This window comes from Brassica oleracea, chromosome C8 (genome assembly GCF_000695525.1).
Source record: "Brassica oleracea var. oleracea cultivar TO1000 chromosome C8, BOL, whole genome shotgun sequence".
In the NCBI taxonomy this organism is placed as follows: Eukaryota; Viridiplantae; Streptophyta; class Magnoliopsida; order Brassicales; family Brassicaceae; genus Brassica; species Brassica oleracea.
Window position 1 is genome coordinate 20,024,032 of NC_027755.1, and position 23,533 is coordinate 20,047,564.

At 35.4% G+C, this 23,533-nt stretch overlaps 4 protein-coding genes and 1 long non-coding RNA gene across 6 annotated transcripts in view; 4 read left to right on the top strand and 1 right to left on the bottom strand.

The window, feature by feature from the left end:
• The window catches only part of LOC106308893 (sterol 14-demethylase-like), a 7,052-nt gene extending 5,524 nt beyond the window's left edge, over positions 1-1,528 (top strand). Inside the window, exon 4 of the mRNA XM_013745998.1 lies at positions 536-1,528. Coding sequence (XP_013601452.1) covers positions 536-1,528 — 993 coding nt within the window. The remainder of the gene's footprint in view (positions 1-535) is intronic.
• Positions 1,529-2,320: 792 nt separating this feature from the next.
• LOC106308894 (golgin subfamily A member 6-like protein 22) lies at positions 2,321-3,330 on the top strand. The gene is made up of 2 exons (XM_013745999.1): positions 2,321-2,523; positions 2,596-3,330. Exons 1-2 carry the CDS (start codon positions 2,350-2,352, stop codon positions 3,328-3,330), a joined length of 909 nt encoding a protein of 302 aa, XP_013601453.1. The 5' UTR covers positions 2,321-2,349.
• A 7,416-nt stretch (positions 3,331-10,746) lies between these two features.
• On the top strand, positions 10,747-11,451 carry LOC106308895 (probable splicing factor 3A subunit 1). The gene has a single exon (XM_013746001.1). The coding sequence runs from the start codon at positions 10,747-10,749 to the stop codon at positions 11,449-11,451; it is 705 nt and encodes a 234-aa protein (XP_013601455.1).
• A 4,748-nt stretch (positions 11,452-16,199) lies between these two features.
• Positions 16,200-17,285, top strand: LOC106308169. The gene is made up of 4 exons (XM_013745305.1): positions 16,200-16,480; positions 16,567-16,701; positions 16,809-17,013; positions 17,101-17,285. Exons 1-3 carry the CDS (start codon positions 16,280-16,282, stop codon positions 17,007-17,009), a joined length of 537 nt encoding a protein of 178 aa, XP_013600759.1. The 5' UTR covers positions 16,200-16,279; the 3' UTR covers positions 17,010-17,013; positions 17,101-17,285.
• A 3,422-nt stretch (positions 17,286-20,707) lies between these two features.
• On the bottom strand, positions 20,708-21,714 carry LOC106308172. Of its 2 annotated transcripts, none has more exons than XR_001263504.1 (3): positions 21,438-21,714; positions 21,112-21,177; positions 20,708-20,865 (listed from the first exon to the last, which is right to left on the bottom strand). It is a non-coding gene; the product is annotated as an uncharacterized LOC106308172 (long non-coding RNA). The 2 variants fall into 2 exon arrangements; XR_001263505.1 differs by having other exon boundaries at positions 21,112-21,226.
• Between the last annotated feature and the right edge of the window lie 1,819 nt (positions 21,715-23,533).

The window sequence follows — 23,533 nt, forward strand, 5'->3', positions numbered from 1 at the left end:
GATTGTGACATGGCCGATGGTAAAGAAGAACCAACTATCATGTTCGATGACGAAACATATTATGCCCAAGATCTTCATCACCCACGAATTGCAGAAAATTGGAGAGGTCCAAGGGACCTTCAGTAATGTCCAAATCAGGGGGAGTAATGTGTGTTGTACTTTTTTTCCTTCACTATGGTTTTGTCCCAATTGGGTTTTCCTGGTAAAGTTTTAATGATGCAACATTAAAGCACATTACAAGTTCTAAAAGGTTATGGCATCCAAGGGGGAGTGTTATGAACCAGATTGTGGATGGCTCATAACCAAAAGATTATGATTTATAGTATTTCCATTTATCTATGACGGTGTAATCTTCTATATAAGGAACCTCTATGTTATGAATAAATATAGATTTTTCGATTACCTTCGCAACAATCAATAATTTGTTAACGCCTAGTTCCTATCTCGGTTCTGAATAATCTGCCTAGGCACTAATCATGCGCCTAATTACCTCGTAGCAATACATTGGTAGCTTCATTTGCGAATACTTGTGCAGGACTTCTTCTCGAAATGGGGAGAGAGAGGTGAAGTTGATCTAAAGGATGAGCTAGAGCGTCTCATCATCTTAACCGCTAGCAGATGTCTACTAGGTAGAGAAGTTCGTGACCAGCTTTTCGATGACGTCTCTGTTTTGTTCCATGACCTTGACAATGGAATGCTTCCCATCAGTGTCCTCTTCCCCTACCTCCCGCTTCCAGCTCACCGTCGCCGCGACCGCGCCAGGCAAAAGCTCTCCGAGATCTTCTCAAAGATCATAGGATCAAGAAAACGTTCAGACAAAGCCGAAAACGACATGTTGCAGTGTTTCATCGAGTCAAAGTACAAAGACGGTAGGCAGACGACTGAATCCGAGGTGACGGGTTTGCTCATCGCTGCTCTGTTCGCAGGACAGCACACTAGCTCCATCACTTCCACGTGGACCGGTGCTTACCTGATGAAATACAAGGAACACTTCTCAGCCGCTTTGGATGAGCAGAGGAAGCTAATGGAGAAGCACGGAGACAAGATTGATCACGACATCTTATCCGAGATGGATGTTCTCTACCGATGCATTAAAGAAGCCTTGAGGCTTCACCCTCCGTTGATCATGCTCATGAGAGCTTCCCACTGTGACTTCAACGTCAGGACAAGGGATGGTAAAACGTATGACATCCCGAAGGGTCATATCGTTGCGACCTCGCCTGCATTTGCCAACCGCTTGCCGCATATCTTCAAGATCCCTGAAAGCTACGACCCTAATAGATTCTCGGTGGGAAGAGAAGAGGACAAAGCCGGAGGAGCGTTTTCGTACATTTCGTTCGGTGGAGGTAGGCACGGGTGTCTTGGAGAGCCATTTGCTTACCTGCAGATCAAAGCTATATGGAGTCATTTGCTGAGGAACTTTGAGCTTGAGTTGGTTTCACCGTTTCCTGAGATTGACTGGAACGCTATGGTGGTTGGTGTTAAAGGCAATGTGATGGTGCGTTACAAGCGGCGCCAACAGTCTTAAAAAGACAGGTTCAGATGTTGGATGGATCTTTGCTTTTGTAAACTCTCTGGTTTTAGTTTTGTTGTTGGATGGTTCTTCTGTTTCTTTTCATTGTTCTTGCTTTTTAATTGACACTTAGCTTTCCAAGTTTGTTGGTTCTGCAAATGTGCTAATTCAAATGGAGATTTGATTTGGTTTGTGCTTAGTGACTATTCATAGTAGTGTAGCCAATCTAACTACGTGAAGGTATAATAATGCATGGTAGTAATGAGCTTTTCCTGAAGACCAGATCGTGTTTCTTTATAACCTGCATAGTGGATTCAGGAAAAGATACTTTTGAGATAGTGAAAAAATGTATTGGCAAGAAAGAGTGAAAACTTGTTCATCAATCATCAACCAAAGAACAGTTTGAAAATTCATAATAATAATAAGAAAAAACAAATAAAGGTAAACTAAAACATATATTCAGCTACAATTAAAAGAAAAATAAAAAATTGGTATAATTACAATTTTTGGAAGAAAATATTCGATTTAGTCTCAGTACTTATTGTTCTTAGTCTATGTATCATACGCATTAATTTAGTTTATTTTCTCTTTATGTGTTAACATATAATATGTATATCAAAACCTTCATATATAGATGCAAAGAGACCAAATCTGCATATATAGAAGCAAAGAGACCAAATCTGCATAGCAAATCATTGTCTTAAATATTTTCAATTTGTTTCTTAATAATGTGCATTATGATTCAATGTAAATCCAGATATATGTTTGTATATAATTCTATACATGTGTTGTCCCTGAATGTTCGACTCCCAATTGTCATTGTATTTTTTTCCCTTATGAACACCGGGGACGAGTCACTCTCTCTTCATCGCCGGAAAATATACATCTCCTCCGTCGAACGTTCAAGTCACAAGAAATCAAAAGGGTTCAAAGTCTCTGCGAGGAAGCTTGCGTCAAGGCTTCAGAAGCTTCCTCCTAAAGCTGACGGTGCAGAACGTTTTAGCTATCAGGTTTGTGATAATTTGGTTTGGTCTCTGAGATATCACAACGTTGATTTTCTTTGCCTTTTAAAAATGTTGCAGATGGAGGGGATAACTAAGTGGGACTTGGGATCATGCCGAACGTATTACTCCGTTGAACCTTATGAGAAGTTTCAAGAAGAAGAGAATATAGACGGTGGCCTCGTTCCTCGTCTTCAAGATGAGCTATGGAAGGCTCAATCTAGAATCAAAGAGCTTGAAACAGAGAAGATTGGATCAAAGGAAAATGGTATAAGAAACCAAAGAATAAGCTGGGAAGAAAATACTGATTCACTTTTTGATTACTTGAAGGAGAAGTTAAGCAAAGAAAGGGAAGAGAGGAAAAGAGCTAATGCTGAGAATTCTATGTTAAAGAAGAAGGTGTTGGAGATGGAATCAACAGCAAATCGGTTGAGGAGAGAAAGAGACACACTAGAGAAGGTGTGCGAGGAACTGGTGACGAGGATAGATGAACTGAAGGTGGAAACAAGGAGGATATGGAATGAGACGGAGGAGGAAAGGCAGATGTTGCAAATGGCTGAGATGTGGAGGGAGGAAAGAGTTAGGGTCAAGTTGACGGATGCTAAACTTTCCTTGCAAGAAAAGTATGAAGAGATGACTTGGTTTGTGGATGAGTTAGAGAAAGGTTTGGAGATGGTTAGAGAAGTAGGAGGAGTTGAGGTGATGATGAGGTTGAGAAGAGGTGAACTTTTGATTAAGAAGGCAAGATCTTTGGAAGATGCAGCTAATGATATAGATTTTGAGAAATTTAAGTTTGTATCTGATGATGATAATTAATGTTTAACCAATGTTCTAAACCGGCTTTCACTCAAAACGAATAAAACTACTGAATCGTTCGGAGGGTCTTTTTTTGAGCGTGGGTGGAGAATTCTTCGTTTCTCGTTCGTCCACGTGGACCCTTTGACGATACTAATCAATAATGACTTGTGCCTCACATGGGACTTGTAAAACTATGTACAACGGAAAATTTATTCACCACCTTATTATATAATTTTAATAATCTACATCATAATCTCTTTCTCTTCCGCATATTAATTCAACATGTTTTCAATATTCTATTTTACAATAATTTTGTTTTAAAGAATTTAACATCGTATCCCACCAATTTTATTTTGCATTTGTTTGATAAAATAAATAGTTTTTTATATATCCAAATCAAATGAACCAAATGTCTATTTGTAGAAAAAAAAATATAATTTAATAAAAAATATTTGATCATAAATAGTTAAGATGAAAAAAAAAGATAAAAATGGACTACCCCATTGTAAGCTATTCAATAGTTAGATTCACGTTGCATTTTTCTCTTTTTCAACTACCTCATTGTAAGCTATTCGATAGTTGAAAGAAAGATTCAACATCTTCATTGTAACTAGCCTAAATCGGAGTTCGGAAATAGTTTAACACACGGCCTCACAATATCTTTTGTCACGACACGAGCTATACAGAAGCCAGAAAAATATATTTTAATGTTCTAAACGAAATATTATAAGACTAAATATATAAATTATTAATAATTAATATTTATAAATTTATTTATACAATAAAATGGTGTGAATGTTTTCCACATACGGAGAAATCCAAAAAGGAACCAACTCTATAGAAGAGAACATGAAAAAACACATATAGAGTGAAGGCTAGAAAGTAACATCAGTAGATGTCATACTATATCTTCGCAATAAGGTACAAGAATACAAAGACCACTCCAAACCAAGAGCCAACATAGCTTAAAAACATTGCAGCACTGCGAGACCATAGTTTGAGACTGCTTCCTTTTTGAGCTCCAACACCAGCATAGAAACTTGAGAAGATTTGCGTTTACGGTCATAACCGAAGTTGAAATCATCTCCATACTGAGAAACACCACTAAGAACCATTCGCTTCCATTTCGATGATAAAATGAAGCGATATAAAAAAAAAGAAGATATAAAATATTTATGGACCGAACACAAATAATAACCACTTTTGGACCAATATCAAAGTAGTTGTGTTTTGGTTAATGACGGTGATTGTGTATAAACAAACACTAATAGGTTTAGGAAGATTATAGAATCCTTAGAAGGATACGATTGGTCAAGTTATATTGGCTATAAAAAGAGATCCACGACGATATCTCAGAACTCATCGTAGGTTCCAAAGCTTAGCAGATCTCAACGTCATGTCAATTGAGGTACGGTGTTCGTTATCTCTCTCTCTCTCTGATTTCTCTTCTTTTTATTTTCTATCGATCTCACATGTTAGTGTTATGATCTTGATCGTCGTTACGAGATTGATTGACATTGATCGAAGTTGTTCTTGTTTGTTTGCAGATTAAAAGGAGACGTAAAATTCAATCAACACACAAGATTTGTTAACCCGGACTTCGTTTCCTACTGTCCGGGGAGAGATCTGTGCTCTCAACTGTTCACTATAGCCTTTGGAATCAATACAGAGTCTCGGTATCTTTCTACACACTTATACAAGGATCTCACCAAGATAAGTTGTAAAGACTACCTCTGAAATACACTCCCGGTAATCAGATTTCTTCTGCGGTTCTGATCACGACCGGAACTTCACCGTCTCCGTCGCGATCTTCGCCAAGATAAGACTCTCTCTCTCTCTTTGATTCTCTATGCTCTCTGCTCGTGTCAGATGTAACAGAACGTAACAAACTCTCTTGAGGAAGACGATGATATATCAGTCGATGATCATCTCATTAATCCAAAACTGTACCGTTTTGTAGGTTAGCTTCCATATCCCACTTCGCTTCAGCTCAGGACTTCAGCTCGTGATGGGCTTTGACACTTCAAGCCCAAAGAACCAGCTCAACAATAGTGAAAGGCGAGAAACACTCACAAACTCCACCTTTGTCGACTCACTGTCTGAAACCATGGATCCCCTTTCTGCGAAACCGGAGATCTTCCTGAAATTGATACCTCAATCACAAGCTCCACCCAATCTTGTCAGCTCGTAACCAATCCGACGACTTCTGGCTCAATACTCTGTCCCGATCTCTCTCTTCCTTTCCCTGTTCAACCCAGAAACAGTCGAACCCTTCAGCTCTACCGCCGATCTAAAATAGAAGTAGATCCTCCTCCAATCTACATCCTCTCTTCTGATATTCCAAACAAAGTAAGAACCTATTTGCTCTCCTTCCCTTCAATCGTATTTTACCACACGATTTGAAGCTGGCGATTTCTTGTAACTCAGAAACTCACTTCTTGTTTCTTTCTCTTCGTGCGAGGTAACCAAATCGACAAAGTCACCTCGAGCTCCACCTCAACCGATCAGGCGAGGACCTTGGCCAGCTCCAGACACTTCTGAAACGCCGGACCAGGTAAACACTTCGTTAAGAAATCAGTTGCATTTAGAGTAGTATGCACCTTGATTAGGTTAACGGAACCCTCGTGAACTTTATCCCGGATGAAATGGTACGTAATATACATGTGCTTTGTTCTGCCATGATGGACTGCAATTTTAGCTAGACATATTGCACTTTACGCATCACAGTACAGCTTGTAGCTTTTGAAATTGAACCCCAATTCACAGCAAATCATCATCAACCATTTACCCTCCTTAGCTGCTTCAGTGAGAGCCATATACTCAGCTTATGTGGCTGATAACGCACTACAGACGACAGTGTGGCTCGCCAACTGACAGTATTCCCTCCAACTTGAAAAAGATATGCTGAAACTGATCTCCTACGATCCAAATCTGAATTGTAATCTGAATCACTGTAGCCAACAATCTCAAACACTTCTTGCTTAGTGAACATTATACATATATCCAAAGCTCCCGTTAGGTACTTGAAAACCCATCTGACAGCATCCCAATGAGCTCTTCCTGGTTGAGACATGTATCTGCTGATCAGACAAATAGCAAATCCCAAATCAGGTCGAGAACCAATCATAGCGTACATTAGACTTCCAACCGCACTAGCATAAGGTATCTTGTCCATGTAGTTAGCTTCTTCTTTGATCTCTTCATCAGATAACTTTCTCAACTTGTGTTGTGAGCTAACCGGAGTAACAACTGGCTTTGCTCCTTCCATGTTGAAGTTCCTCAACACATGTCTTAAGTATTTCTCTTGTGAAAGCTTTAGAACCCCCTTCTTTCTGTCACGTAGGATATCCATTCCCAAGATACGAGTAGCTTTACCTAAGTCTTTTCATTTCGAACTCAGACTTTAGGCTTTCCTTTAGCTTCTGAATTTTCTTCATATCTTTAGATGCTATTAGCATATCATCCACGTAGAGCAGTAAGAAAACCTTTTCCTCCAAAGTCTTTCCTTTAAAATACACGCATAGATCATGAACACTCTGAATGTAACCTTGTCTCTTCATGAACTCATCAAACCTTTGATTCCACTGCCTCGGAGACTGCTTCAATCAGTATAAAGATCTCTTCAATAGACAGACTTTTAGACTCGTCTCCTTTCTCAGTAAATTCCTCATACTGACTCATATAGATTTCCTCATCTAGAGTTCCATGTAGAAAAGCTGTCTTTACGTCTAGTTGCTCTAGTTCCATGTCGTAGTTAACCACCACTGATAACATCAGTCGAATAGACACATGCTTCACCACCGGAGAGAAAATCTCGTTGTAATCAATACCCTCGATTTGAGTAAAGCCTTTAGCTACCAATCGAGCCTTGAACCTAGGAGGTTCAACACCTGGAATCCCTTCCTTGTACTTGAAAATCCATTTACAACCCACAATTTTCTTCTTTCCTGGCTTGTCTACAACTAGCCAAGGCTTGTTTTTTGCCAAAGAATTAATCTCTTCTTTCATAGCTAGTTTCCAGTACTTCCAGTACTTACTTCTCCTAGCTTATGCCACAGTTTTAGGTTCTTCTATCTCAACATCCTGAGCACACAGTAATGCATAAGCAACAACATAATCACCTCCTTCCTCATACATCGATGGCTTCTTGATATTCCTCTTAGCTCGATCCCGAGCTAACACATAATCACTTAAGCTTTCTAAAGATGTTCCTGCTTGCGTTGTTTCTGTTTCTTCCTGTTCAGCTGATTCAGACTCTGAGCTGTCTAACCTCTCTGATTCTGAGCTTGAAGACTCATCCACACTTTCTGATAGAGCTCGACCTGATTCTGAATCCTCAAACGTCTTATCAAAATTGAATGAGACTCGCTTCACTTTCTTAGCTGGTTTAGATGCCTTAGGATTTGAGTCTACCTTGTCTTTAAACATTTTGTCTTCATGAAACGTCACGTTCCGACTGATAGTACACTTTCCATCCTCTGGAATCCAAACTCTATAGCCTTTGACACCCTGAGGGTATCCCACGAAGTAACCTTTCGTCGCTCTGGGGGTTATCTTATCCTGAAGAGTATGAACAAACGCTTCACATCCAAATCTCTTTAGATTATTTAGTGTCACTTTCCTTCCTGACCAGACTTCTTCTGGAATTTTAAAGCTCAAAGACGACGTAGGAGAATGATTAATCAGATAAAATGCCGTAGAAGCTGCTTCTGCCCAAAACTGTTTCCCAAACCCTGTCTCAGCTAGCTTGCTTCGAACTTTATTCATTATAGTTCTATTCATTCTCTCTGCAACTCAGTTCTGTTGCGGCGTGTAAGAGCATGTCATGTGTCTTTTAATCCCAGAGCTCTTGCATAATCCATCAAACGCTTTGTTGCAGAATTCCAGACCGTTGTCTATTCTCAAACACTTCACACGCTTTCCTGTTTGATTCTCAACAAGCTGTTTCCACTCTTTGAAGTTCTGAAATGCTTCATCTTTAGTCCTTAGGAAATTAATCCACACTTTTCTTGAATAATCATCAATAAATGTGATGAAGTATTTGCATCCTGCAAGACTCTATTCAACATCGGTGAACCCCACAAATCTGAGTGAATGTACTCCAGTGGCTCCTTGGTGACGTGCTTCCCTTCTTGAAAACTTTGCTTCTGAGATTTTCCGAGAACACACTCCTCACAGAAGTCAAGTGTATGAACCTCTTTCCCATCAAGATAACCACCTTTAACTAGTTCATTCATACACTTGAGTCCCATGTGGCCTAATCTCGAATGCCATCTCTTTGTAGTATCAACTTCTGGCCTAACAACAGCAATTGTTCCCTTCTGCACACTCCCATTTAAGAAGTACAAACCCTCTCTGTAGGTTCCAGTAATCACACGCTTTCCATCTTTATAGGATGTCACATTAAACCCATACCCTTCATAACTGCAACCACTCTTCTCAAGTTACCCAAATGAGATCAAATTCCTTCCCATAGTAGGTATGTAACGCATGTTAGATAAGATCACCTCTGTATTGTCTGGATTTACAATTTTCAACTTTCCGATACCTGCCACTTCACTGTAGGTGTTGTTCCCCATTAACACATTTCCTTCATTCACTTCTTTAAAGTCAAATAGAGCCTCCCTGTCTGGTGTGATGTGAACCGTGCAGCAAGAGTCTAGAACCCACTGATCACGAGTATCATGAATACTTGCAGTCAAGATCATTGGTTCTTGTCTCTGTGCAACATTTGCATTTTGCTGCTTATTTCCATCTTTCCTCTCGGGACAATCCCTCTTGAAGTGACCTTCACATCCACAGGCCCAGAACTCTCTAAGTTTCGCTGGTGTCTGAGACCTAGAGTTCTTCTTGAATCTGCTATCTCCGCTCTTACTTCTGCCTCTCCTTTGCTTAACTCCTTGACGTTTCTCACCGTTCCTTTTAGACACAAGGAGTCCTTCAGCAGCTGAACTCGACTTCCCCAGAAGTCCCTTTTCTCTTAACTCAACTTCTTTAGAATAAGCAGAAGTTGTGACTTCCTTTAATGTCAGAGTTTCTTTGCTGTTCCCATACTTCAAAGTATGCACCAGAGAGTCATATTGAGGCGGTAGACTTGATAGCACTTGAATAGCCTGATCTTCATCTGGCACCATAATGTTTAAACTCGCCAAATCATCCACCAACTTCAAGAATCCATCCAAATTTTCTTCAATAGAATTCTGCTCAGACATCTTGAAGCTTGCAAAGCTTTGTTTCAGATAGATTCTATTTGGCAGAGTCTTGGCTTGATAATCAGCTTCTAGTGCTCTCCAAACTCCCATAGCAGTCGGCTCCTTCATTACCTTCCTCAACACGATATTAGTAAGACTAGCACATATCAGATTTCTCGCTCTAGTATCTTTTTCTTTAGCTTTAGGATCAGGCTCCTATTTAGTCTGCACCTTGGAATCACCATCATCTTTCTCAGATGACCCTTCACCAGATTCACCTTGCAAGACCTTTCCGAGTCCCTGTAGCTCAGGTTGCATCAACATCTTGAACTTCCACATTCCAAAATATCCTTTCCCATCGAACTTCTCCATCTCAAACTTCGTAACAGCCTCCATCACGATCCGAGCTCGTCAAACACACAGATCCACAAACACCTAGGATCGTCTAAAGCCTTAGATCACGATCACTCGCGATCACCTCCTGCACAATAACCTGGCGCTCTGATACCACTTGTTAGTGTTATGATCTTGATCGTCGTTACGAGATTGATTGATATTGATCGAATTTGTTCTTGTTTGTTTGCAGATTAACCAAGGAAACGTAAAATTCAATCAACACACAAGATTTGTTAACCCAGACTTCATTTCCTACTGTCCGGGGAGAGATCTGTGCTCTCAACTGTTCACTATAGCCTTTGGAATTAATACAGAGTCTCGGTATCTTTCTACACACTTATACAAGGATCTCACCGAGATAAGTTGTAAAGACTACCTCTGAAATACACTCCCGGTAATCAAATTTCTTATGCGGTTCTGATCACGGCTGGAACTTCACCGTCTCCGTCGCGATATTCGCCAAGATAAGACTCTCTCTCTCTTTGATTCTCTCTGCTCTCTGCTCGTGTCAGATGTAACATAACGTAACAAACTCTCTTGAGGAAGACGATGATATATCAGTCGATGATCATCTCATTAATCCAAAATTGTACCATTTTATAGGTTAGCTTCTAAAGCTCACTGCGCTTCAGCTCAGGACTTCAGCTCGTGATGGGCTTTGACACTTCAAGCCCAAAGAACCAGCTCAGCAATAGTGAAAGGCGACAAACACTCACATCACATGCAGTAATTCCATGGGTTAACAAAACCTATTCCATTAGATTTTGATTACGGCCTCATGATTCGATATTCATGAAAATTTGATTTTAATGTGTTATCTTATGGTTGTAGGTATATAAAAAAAAGAATGTCGAGTGCAACGAAGAATGATGTGGCACATGCAGCAATCATCGAGCCAACTCCAGATGTCAGACGTATGTTGCAGAAAACAGCACGTTTGGTTTCCGAAAGGGGATTGGAGATGGAGAGTAGGGTCATGGACTCTAACAAGAACGATGAAAGATTTAACTTCCTCAAGAGCTCAGACCCTTATCACGCTTTTTACAAACACAGGCTTACTCAATACCGGAACAACCCAGAAGATGGAGTTCAGGAAATCCTAAACCCTGATGCTCCTCCTCCAGCTACTTCTCCTCAATTCATGGAACCTCTGCCTCATCCTTTCGGACCTCCCGAGTTTTCGTTTAAACCTCCTCAAGGGATCACGCTCAAGGAACGTGCTGTTATAGTGCTCACTGCTCAGTTTGTGGCGCGGAGCGATATGCATTTTTTGTCCGAACTGATCACGAAAGTGACGACCAATCCTCTCTTTGAGTTTATCAAGGTCGATGATCCTAGGTTCAATTATTTCTCTAAGCTTGCTATTGCTTATAGCATAGTTTTAATGCGGATCAAGAGGGGTGCTTGTATGGCGGAGACCCTTGTTAAGGTTTTTCTCGAGCAGATTCGGATTCTTTTGGAGAAGCAAGAGCAGGGGTTGGATATGGGCCATATGGCTATGGGTGATTTGGATGTTGTTGAGGTTTGTGTTGTTGACTATTTACGCACCTAGAGGAGGATCAACAGTTTTGTACCAATGTGCCACCACATCGACTACACCCTTTAATGGGGATGATATCGCAATCACGAGCTTCTGTTACAGAAATACAGTTAATTGCTGGATGGTGGTTGTATAATCTAATGAGCGGTGACATTCATTTTCAGGGTTCATCTAGGACCAGCGATTCTGTTCCAAACCTTGATGATGAGGTCTGACCAGCACTGTCTTTATCTTCTCAATATGCCAACTTTGTTATTGTCTCAATCCTTCTCTTTTATGTGATACTCATGCTCTTTCTTAGCTTAAGGCTTTCTCGTTATGTGATACTAATGCCCATCTTATCAAAATTTAAAGCAATGATTCTTTTTTATTTAGAAATATGTCAAATAAATGACTTTTTGAAATCAAATAAATTGTTTTTTTATAAATTTGTTTAGTTATACCATATTTTATGCTAGTTGTACCATTTGTCATTTTATATGACCTCTAATTTAATATTCTTGTACAATAAATAACATTTATATCATAATTTAAACTCTGTATGTGTTATGTTTTTAGTAAATTCATAACATAACAACATTTTAGATGGTAAATAAATTATGGACTAAAAAAATCATTTTAATTATGCTAATTGTCTTACTTATACCAATTATACAAAGTCATGTTAGTTGTTTTACCGGTTCATACAAAAAAAACTTGTACATTTTTTTCTAAATTATGCCGCTTAGCTATAATATATAAGGAGAGAGGTTTAAGCGATTCTCTAGTTTCATCTTCATCCAAAGTGCAGAGATTCACAGAGGATCTTGAAATTATCTCTTAGAGTTAGAGGTATTCACCATCTTTCTCGTTCATTGTTGAGGCTTGTGTTGTTGACTATTTTACGCACCTGGAGGAGGAGGATCAAGAGTGATGTACTAATAATGTGTCACCACCTCGACTACACCCTTTAATGGTGATGATAATGAAATCACGAGCTCCTGTTACGGAAATACAGTTAATTGCTCGAGGGTTGTATAATCTAATGGCCAGTGACATACATTTTCAGGCCAGCGATTCTGTTCCAAGCGTTGATGATGATGTCTGAGCAGCACTGTCTTTGTGAGATGGCGGAAATGCTTCTCAATATGTCAATTCTGTTATTATCTCAATCTATATGATACTCATCTTCTTTTAAAATTTAAAGCAATCATTCTTTTTTGTTTAGAAAGATGTCAAATAAATTACCTTTTTGAAATCAAAATAAATTGTTTAGTTATACCATATATTATGCTAATTGTACCATTTGTTCTTTTATACTAGTTATACAATGACCTCTAATTTAATATTCTTGTACAATAAATAACATTTATATCATAATTTAAACTCTGTATGTGTTATGTTTTTAGTAAATTCATAACATAACAACATTTTAGATGTAAATAAATTATGGACTAAAAAATCATTTTAATTATGCTAATTGTCTTATTTATACCAATTATACAAAGTCATATTAGTTGTTTAACCAATTCATACACAAAAAAACTTGTACGTTTTTTAAAAAAAAAATTATGCCACTGTAACTATATAAGGAGAGAGGATTTCATAAACCCCAGGAAGCGACAAGAACAGTCTCGGTGTCGATGCGATTCTTTTTCCATTGTTATCAAATCTCAGTCTACGTTATTTGTTGGTCTCTAGTTTCATCTTCACGGCCAGTGCAGAGATTCACGAGGAGTGGTTCATCCTGATCTCATCTTTTAGAGGCATCTTCACCATTCTTTCTCGTTCAGTGCCTTTGTTTCTTTTAGATTTTGTGATTTTGGCAAAACAAAATGAAAATTTAGAACTCAAAAAATACTCCTACATTGATTTGATATTTTTCTATTGTTCCCATTTTCATAATTTATTGAGGGTTGTAAAACTTTTTATTTCATTAATTTTGATAAATAAAAAAGACAATGAAGGCAAAAATAGGACAAAATAATATTAGCCTATAAAGACAAACTATTTTTTGGTGTATATTTCCAATTTTCCTTAATTTTTCTGTAGATATAAATTTATTATGTTAGTTAAATTTCATTGTGTATATGTTAATTAAATCATGTGAGTATCATTCCAATCAGATTCATTGTTCTCATGAGATGGCTTTAAGTTGTTCTCTACTTAAACCCTTTGCCGAAAACCATAGTTCAGTCAACTATGTGCATGCTTTCCTCTTCATGCATCTCTATTTTAGGCATGTGATATGTTTTCAAAGCGCGAAGAAGTAATCATCAAAATTTTGATGGAGCTGTATAGAGCCACAAAAGTTACTCATCTCACTCCATTCCCACATGCTCCAGCAAGTGTAGTTGTCTTACCTAAGGCTATTGGTGTACTTCTATGATTTGTTTAGTTGAAGAAAAAGCTTCTCAAGAAGCAGTTAAAGTGATAAGACACACGTGTCACTTTTCTATTTGGAGTCGTATAGGTGGAAACATGTTTATCACACAAGGCGGTAGAATTCTTTAGTGAATCAAACTCCACTCCTCATTTGAAATGTAAATATTTTATTCAAATAGTATTAAACTCTAAGAATTTTGTTACTATTCATCAAAAATTACATTGCAAGTCACATTTTGAGTTTATAATTACAACATTAGTTACATTCTACTTATAGCATTTCAATGTAAATTGAGCATTATATCTTCTAACCATTAATCAAATTTTACGGATTTTTATTGTTTTATTAATAACAATAACAAAACATAAATATATCCATCATGTGACAGTGAAATTTGCTTTGTACTAATTTTCCCAAATCAAAAAAAAATCCTCAACCTTAATCCCAACAATACAGATGAAGAGTCCAACATTATCACCATCCCAATTCCTTTGATAGAACTCTTGTAGAGAATTTTAGGTTAAAGAAGATGTTAGATATGGAATGTACAGAAACTCGGTTGAGGAGGGAAAGAGACACACTGGAGAAGGTGTGCGAGGAACTGGTGACTAGGATCGATGAACTCAAGGCAGAAACAAGGAGAATATGGGACTAGATGGAGGAGGAGAGACGGATGTTGCAAATGGCTGAGATGTGGAGGGAGGAAAAGGTTAGGGTTAGGTTGAGGGATGCGAAACTTTCCTTGTAAGAAAAGTATGAAGAGATCAATTGGTTTGTGGATGAGCTAGAAAAGTGTTTAGAGATGGCTAAAGAAGTAGGAGGAGTTGAGTTGATGAGAACGTTTGATTAAGACGGCAAGATTGTTGGAAGATGCAGCTAATGATATAAATTTTGAGAAATTAGGAAACTTCAGGATGAGAGACGGGTTATAAGAGGGAGCTATGCGTGTCAAGGTTAGTGACCAGCTTATCCTCTTTACCATACATCTAACTATATATAACATTATCTTCATCATTTTGCTTTTCTTTGGCAGATGGAGAAAACAGCTCGTTTGAAAGCAGAAACAAAGGAGAGAACACTTAAAAAGTTTCTTCTTTCTCAGAAAGACGTGGTGTACACGGAGCCTCTAGAGATTCAAGCGGGAAGATCGGTGACGGTTTTCTACAGACCTTCGAACACGGTTTTGAATGGGAAGCCTGAGGTTTGGTTTAGAGGCTCTTTTAATCGGTGGACTCACCGCTTGGGTCCTTTGCCTCCTCAGAAAATGGAGGCAGCTGATGATGGAAGCTCCCACGTGAAGACTTCAGCTAAGGTCCCATTAGATGCTTACATGATGGACTTTGTTTTCTCCGAGAAAGAGGATGGTGGAGTGTTTGATAACAGATATGGTTTGGACTACCACTTACCGGTAGTGGGAGGTATCGCCAAGGAGCCACCATTGCACATTGTTCATATTGCTGTTGAAATGGCACCCATTGCAAAGGTAACCGTAAGACTAAAACCAGTGTAAGCTTGTCAGGAATAGGCACAGATGGATATAGACTACAAAAAACGTGTTCATTGTCTTGCTTTTGACCCTCCATTTCAGATGAGTTGAGTTGAGTTTGATTTAAGTTCAGTCAAAAGAGTGGATGAATATAAATAGGAGTGTTTTTCTTGTTCACGTGTCATGTCAAACCAAAACTGGTAACTAAGAGGAAAGTAGAGGTTAGTCCTTCTTTTGCCCTCTTAGACAGACATAGGTGAAGTTTTGTTGAGTCACTGAATTGTTGTTCATAGTTTTTTTTTTTTTTTTCTTCAAATTGGAAGTTATTTCTAATATTTTCGAGGTGTAATTTTTTTTTCCCAAATCTCCATCTAAACCATATTTCTCATTAAAGTTTTGTTTAATTATTCAGATTTTTTACAATGCAATATTTTATAAGATCTTCACCAACACAAACGATCTACTAAGAGAAATTTTCTTTTGTTAAACAGAAGATTGTTGTTCAAAGAATGAAAATATATATTGAAAGAAATTTGATGATGGCATATTTGATGGGCGGGAGGGACTACAACCAATAATAATTATGATTGTGGGCATTATTATTAATAGAAAATAATAAAAAAGTTTAGAGGATGAAAATTTAAACGAATATTGATACATTTTAAATTATTTTGATAAAATATTTGTAAATAAAATAATAAATAATACGGAATTTTAGTAAATCAAAAAAAAAATATTCATTAAATAAGGATTGTAGAAGGAAAAAGAAATATATGAAGGGCTTGTTTCTCATCACTTTCTTTTTGGGCTTTGATATGGGCTTGGAGTCCACTTTAAACTAAATCAAATTGGCCCTATAAGCATAATAATCTATAATAATAAAATAAATAGGATTTCCCAAATAGTGTTTGTTTGTTCGTTCGTTCGTTTCTCCAGCGAAGCGAGCTCCGACGAGGGAATCCCTGGCGGAAGAAGAGCAATCGTCGCCCATGAAGAAACAGAAGGTCGAAGAGGAAGAGAAGATATACAGTGATACACACGTGCCCGAGCTGGGTTGTAAACCCCAGTGGGATGTGGACAGCTACGATGGTCGCGAGTACGAATCAGATCCCGAGGATAGAAAGTTGTTCTCTGACGACGAAGAGTATGAGAAGTACCGTCGCGAAAGACGCAGGGCTTTCGATAGTAAGGTAATTTTGATTGTTTTATTTTCTTGCCAGATTCAGAAAAAAAAAAACGATTTATTCACTTTTTAAAAAAAAAAAATTAATTTTAGGGTTTTATTTATGAACCTCTGAGCGGAAACTATCCAATTAAAGATCTGGAAGCATTAGTGTATCCCAACGTGACTAGTCGGGAGTTGATGACAGATCTTGCCAACTTGTGTGTTAAGAAACTCAACGAGACTGAGGTTAGACTCATTCTCATCAAATAATAATTAATATGTATTTACATTTTCATTATGGATTTATTCTCATTTCCATTCGTATATATATATATATATATATATATGTATAGAAAAAGACGGTTGAATTGGTTGAAATTGTGAGAGTTATTGTGCTTGGTGGAGGTACCCGGAAAGCTTACATAACGTTTATGGCTCCTGAATCTCTCAATGGACCTCTTATTGAGTACCAAGCCAAAGTGGTTACCTATGCAAAAAACTTGAAACCTCCTGTTCCTATCCTCTGCAGACCAAGTCCTATACCCTCAATCTAGCCAGGTAGTTTAATTTTTCAGTATTTCAACTTCTTTACATATCATGATGTATTGTTATTGTTTTGACTCTATTTCTTTCTGGATTTTGCAGATTGACGACAAGCTAGCAATTTGAAGTGTTACTCTCTTACCCTATATTGCGCTTGTGATGAAATTAATTGTCTGGCCATGCTCTAGTTTTTATAATATATGATCTACTTAAGTGTGTGACCTATTTGCTCTACTCTAATTTGAAGTTTTATCACATATAGGAACTATTTATAATTGTGTTCAACATATTCCGCAGTTTTTTTTTTTGTTTTGTTTAGTTGATAAAGTTGACCAAGTTTAATTGGCGCTCAAACTTATATTCGGACTTCTAGCCATTTGCATCTTTTATTAATTTTAATGATGTAGTTTTCTCCTCCAATTTGTATCCACCACGTTGGCTTGATCATCACTTTCAAATCTATTTAACATGCTCTATTGATATAGATTTAGTCTGATTATTTACGACTCATATTTTAAAATAATTGACTACCAGTATTTAATATATATATATATATATATATATATATATATATATATATTTATTTATTTATTTATTTATATTTATATTTATATTTATAACGGGATCTGTAGTATTTTATTTAACATATATATTCATATTTATAACGGGATTTGTAGTATTATACAACCTCTCATCCCCTTTACTCCCTATAATTTCGGGATGCATAGAGCAGACAATAATTACGTAGGCATTAACTATATATCTAAGCGAAAAAAGAATATACCACTACAATCACTGACAGCAACCAATTGCTTGATTTCTCCATGCATGCCTGGTACCACTCTGTATATATATTATCAATAACAATTAATATCATTTATATTCATAGTATCAATAACAATGTTCACAAATAAATAAATAATTATAGCAACGTTAAATAACTATGCTTTTCTATCAATTTTGGATTTTACAAATTTACAAATTTTAGATTAGTTTCAGTATAATCACTAACGTTTAGAACCGGCTAATATTAAAAAAAAAAACTAGATTTAATTCTATCCCAGTTCAGTTTTTCCTAGGAATTTTTGGATAATGCTGGTAAGAACATCAAATAATTCCAGTTTAACTATCGGACTATTTGAATAAAAATATCAAATAATTTGGATAATTTTAAATTTATGAACAAAAATATTCAGATAATTTGGTTAATAAATAGTATTTTTAGTATATTTAGTTATTTAGAAATTAAATATAATTAATATTTATGGATATATAATTTTATTTTTAAATTTGGATATCTATTTGGTTCTGGTTCAATTTTTTTAGTTTTAGAGATACTAGGGGGTTTTCCGGGCTACGCCCGGATTGTTTCCTATAATATTAGTTTAATTTTTATATTTATATTTTAAAATCGAACAAATATGATATACATTGAAACTTGAGCAAACTACAGAAAACGCAGCTTCCCTTGATCTAGAAAACGTAGTAGTAACCCAAATCAAGAAGCATTAGTACCACAACAGCAGCTGGAGCAGCCCAAACCATGTAGTTAGTCTGCTTTTTACACTTGCGCATTAGTCTCGGGAGTGTTTCCAGTCCTCCTCTATTGTGGATCATGTTTCTTATTGGTTTCTCCTTCAAGACTTTCTTTTCTTTCTTTGGTTTCTCCTCCACTGAAGCTTCAATCTCCTCTTTCTCAGCCTCAAAAGCTTCAGGAACTTCCTCAGAGATGGCCTCGTATGCGTTGCTGCCTCATGTCTTCTTCTTGACCGCCTTCTCTCGCTCCTGCAACACACAAAAAAGAAGATTATTAGAATGGAAAAGAGAGAAGGCAAAGAGCATTGATATTGATACCTTTTGTTCTTTCTTCTCAGCTTTCTTTTGAGCTCTTATGGCAGCTTTAGCAGCGGCTTCCACGCGCGGATAAGATATTATACGTATTTTCATTTCAAATAATTTAATGTATAATATTTTTTTACATTATTTAAAGAATATCTAAAAGAAGACTATAAAGCACAAATATAGTTTTCAATTCTTCTTTGTAATTTCTTGGATATCATTATATTGTTTGATTATTGTACTTGATTTACATATTTTCATGGATATTTGTGACAGATGAATATCTCTAATTTTTATGATCAGTAAATAATTATATACTTGTAATAAATTAATAAAAAATGAAAATTACTTACTTTTTAATCAAACTTGTTTTTAATTTGACTTATCAATACGAAAAATATGATATTAATTGGACTTATTTTATTACCGTTTAAATATTTTATTGATATTATCTAAGAAGCTTTCAAGTGATATTTAATATCATATTTTATTTTTTCTTAGTTTTGTTTTGTTAATTTTTCTATTTCTTTCAAAGAGTTGATATATATATATATGTCAAGTGAATTTCCATTAAATATTTTTTTTATGAAAATACAGTTTTTAAATAATAAAATTTAAAATAACATTATAATATTAATTTGTTGTATTTATTGGTATTTTTAAATATTTTATTATATATAAGGGTCGCTGTGGTGTTCGTATACCCGTTCATTAATATTTGAATATTTGGGTTTTTCTATTTTTAATGATCTATAATCCGTTCATGTATTTTTCCTATTGAGATTGGGTTAAATTCACATTCATATATTATTGGATATACCCAAACTGTGTATTAAATATTCAAAATATAGATAATATCGATATCTTGTTTTTCCATCAGCTTATATATGTATTGGACTAACATATTTGTGCTCGAACTAACACAAATATCCAAAAATAATTTTATTTTCAAATTATCAAAACACTTAATATATCAACAAAAGACACATAATATCTGAAATTGAGGAAATAAATATATTCAAGGGTGGCATTTTAAATAATTTTGGATATGTTATGGATTAATTTTGAATATTGTGTATTATCTAATCGGGTTCAGTTATTTAATCTCTTTCAATTTAATATTTGTTGCAGTATTTTTATAGATCTAATCAGATTTAAGTTATAGTATTTTGAATCGTGGATTTGGGTCCAGATTTTATACCCAACTCTAATATAGAAGACATGTTATTTTCTAACAATTTGATTGATTTAATTAAAATTTTCTTGGGTCGATAACTTAAAAAGTCTTCAAATGAATCGCGGAAAGCAAACTTATGCTGTTATATTATATATATTTACGTATATGTAATATATATATAAAGCTAGTAAAAGTTACTGAATTGATATGTTTAATTATTGCATCTTTAAATAATATTCTTTTAAGGATTTTAGAGAACTATATCCTTGAGTTGTTTTGTCAAAATTGTAAAATTTAAATAGGAACTAAAATAATATACTAAACTTACTCTTCCTTAACTCGAACGCGTACATGAAAATATTTTGTGCTCAGTTCAGGACGACCAAATTTAGTTCATATCTTAACTTTGTCACCGAAACAAAAATCTATACTTTTGCATATTTCTCAATGTTCTCGTAGACTTTCAAAGAGTATATTAGCTTCGTCTAATCAGTTAATTGTTAGTTTTTTGCGAAAACAAAGTATCATAGACTTGAAAGTTAAACTCATATTATTGTAACCGTACATAAAAATTTGAATCTCCAATAGACACCAATAGATATTGATATCGACCTTCATAATTAGTTTGATCTAAAGAGGTTCTATCCAATCTATAGCAGAAGATTATAAAAACTCGAGAAAAATAATGTGATGGTGTTGACTCGCAGATTGAAGCAAAGGAAATATCTTGGAAATTCTCATAGCATAAGAAGAAAAAGTGATGACCAAATGAAACCGGGCCTGCTCGAACGTTGTTCTTGCGCTATGCAGATCCTGAAAGTGAACATCAATTTGCCCATTTTCCGTTGGTCCTTGAAACACATAACAATAGAAAATGTAAGCGTAAGAGGAAGGAAAAAGAAACAATCGGTATGATTCTGATGAGTTTAGAGGTCAATAGTTTTTAAATTAGAGACCCAAAACTTTAAAGCTATAAGTATAACAAACTCTACAAAAGATCACAACTTTTGTAAAAGAAACAAAGCAAACAAACTGAACTGCTCAAATTCGGTTTTGGATTGTTTTATCATCAAAACAGAGATTGAGAATTACAAAACCTGAAAAAATAGATGACAAATCCTCTCCTGTAAAGCGTCATCTCCTCCTTTTAAACCTCCAACAACCTAATTAAACACCAGATCAAGAGCTTTCACCAGGTACGAAACCAAAGATCTGAAACAGAGGAAGTGAAATCATGAACCAAACTTTAACCGTAAGCTCCACCAGTGATGGAACTCGAAGTCCTCCATCTCCCTCACAATATGATAAAAATATAAAAGAAAAAGAAATCACAGACAACTCCCAAGAACACTTTTCAAAGAAAAATGTACAAAGGTTAAGTAATGTTTTGTATGTACCAGGAGTAAGGCGTTCAGTGACTCACCAAATATGAAGTAATTTATTTTTACAGTAAACTGTATACAGAGGTAAAGTGATGGATCCAAAACCGAACGCCGTTACTAACTACTCGTTTTCTCCGGAGGCGATGAAGAGATATGGTGGTTTTAGTGAGAGAAATTTTTCGTGAATCAACCACCGTCTTATATAGTGAGTAAGGAGAGAAGGAGGAAAGCTGAAAAAAATTGAGAAAAGTTGTTTTTTGCAGAGGTAGACGATTCGGGAGAAGACCAAGGAGATATTGGAATCGGCGTGGTGTTGAAAAGGTTTTTTTGAAAAGAGTGATTTGGTGATGTGTTTTTTCTTTAATGACTTGCCAATTTAAAAGTCTCTCATTGGTCAATTTTTTTTTCTGACGTGGACACCCTCAACGATGAGGATATCTTGCTTTTAGTATTGTATTGATATGATTCAGTTAGTTATTTATGAATTACGTTCACATTTGACTTTGGTTCTTTGGTTCAGATAAATGTGTGTAAATCTATACAATATCTTATATAGAAAATAGGGGTGGACGTTACTTACTTAAAAAAATATAACATATATTTTCTACATCAAAATATATATATTTTGTAACCACCACTTTAATTCCATAATGATCCGAATCCACTAGATTATTTTGTAACCACCACTTTAATAACTTACTAGGATAAGACATGCGCCTTGCGCAGGGTGAGTTTATTTATATATATATTATCGATAGTTTTTTTTATATATATGATCATTTTATTTATATATATAAAATATTTTTTTTGTTATTATATAATTTTTTTCCGATGGATCGGATCAATTTTTACTAATTTTTTTATTATATGGTTAATGTGATTGTTTAAGTTTTTTTAATAATATAAATTTAAACAAAAATGAAGAAGGATGCAAAAATTGTTATCAAATCTTTATTATTCATAATCATTAATTCTCGTATATATGTAAATCATATTAGGTAATTCCGTAGCTTTTATTTAAGGAAAGAATACACACTTCATATATTTTAGGTTAATATAATGTTCTCTAGTGTTATATAATTATGGAATAATGTGACACCATTAGATTAAACTATATTTTATATTAGATGCTTTAGAATTCTTTGAAATGAAATTTAGAAGACATTTAGAGTGCCACCTAGGATTTGAGGTTTTTTTTAATTAATACAAAATTAAAGTTCTAATTTTTCAAATGCTTCTCAATTAATATATAGGGGATATAACTTATTTCTTTTGTTTATTGATTACAAAGAAATAACTTATACGACTTAATACAACAAGTTTGTTCATTAAATGTTCATAAACCGTATTGGTTTCTATAACCAACTAAAAATTCGTACGATATTAATGATTTGTAACTATATTTTGTTATTTTTAAAATATATTTAATAACTGTTTAAGAATAAAGTATAAAATTAATATGTGAAAGACTATAACACAAGTGTATAGTTACGCAACATCACAAATTCAATATAATTATCAAAACTTCTTACTAATAATTAAAAATATATATATTTTAGGAAAAAAAATTTGATTACAAAGAAAAACATAAATAAAAATATTAAATTTCTAAAAAATATAAAACAACGGATATATCTACCCTTTGAAAAGGCGGATCAAAATCTAGTTAATCAATAAAATTAATTATTTGACCTAATTACATATATTCAGACTTCTAGCCTAAATCTCTGTTCAAAAACGCGGCGCTCAGGACCGCATAGTCGCCGGAAATTCGCTCGTCGGCCTCTGTCTACCGCGATTTGCTCTTTATCGGACAAAAAATCGGGATTTAAAAAAAAACTCCAGATTTTGTTCATTTAGACTTAAAAATCGAAGTAGATCTGTCTATTTTACCTATAAATACAAAAGAAAATAGAAGAAAACAATGAAAATAACATAAAAAATGAAACGGCCGCCATTATTAGGGTTAGGGCCGCAGACACATGAGGAAGAAGATGAATATGAAATGACTATTCTACCTTCATTAATGCTTTAAAAATAAAAACCAATTAAAAAACGAACTCCCTGGTTTGAACCCGGATGCATTAACTATAAATAAAGACCACTAACCACTGGCTATCAAGGATCTGATGGTTAT

Bases quoted from the DNA above. Each gene is read 5' to 3' on its own strand.
- LOC106308169 (XM_013745305.1), top strand. From the start codon at position 16,280: ATGAAGAAACAGAAGGTCGAAGAGGAAGAGAAGATATACAGTGATACA. The intron at 16,481-16,566 runs GTAATTTTGATT...AATTAATTTTAG, and splicing joins GCAGGGCTTTCGATAGTAAG to GGTTTTATTTATGAACCTCT. The intron at 16,702-16,808 runs GTTAGACTCATT...ATATATGTATAG, and splicing joins AGAAACTCAACGAGACTGAG to AAAAAGACGGTTGAATTGGT.
- LOC106308895 (XM_013746001.1), top strand. From the start codon at position 10,747: ATGTCGAGTGCAACGAAGAATGATGTGGCACATGCAGCAATCATCGAG.
- LOC106308894 (XM_013745999.1), top strand. From the start codon at position 2,350: ATGAACACCGGGGACGAGTCACTCTCTCTTCATCGCCGGAAAATATAC. The intron at 2,524-2,595 runs GTTTGTGATAAT...AAAATGTTGCAG, and splicing joins CAGAACGTTTTAGCTATCAG to ATGGAGGGGATAACTAAGTG.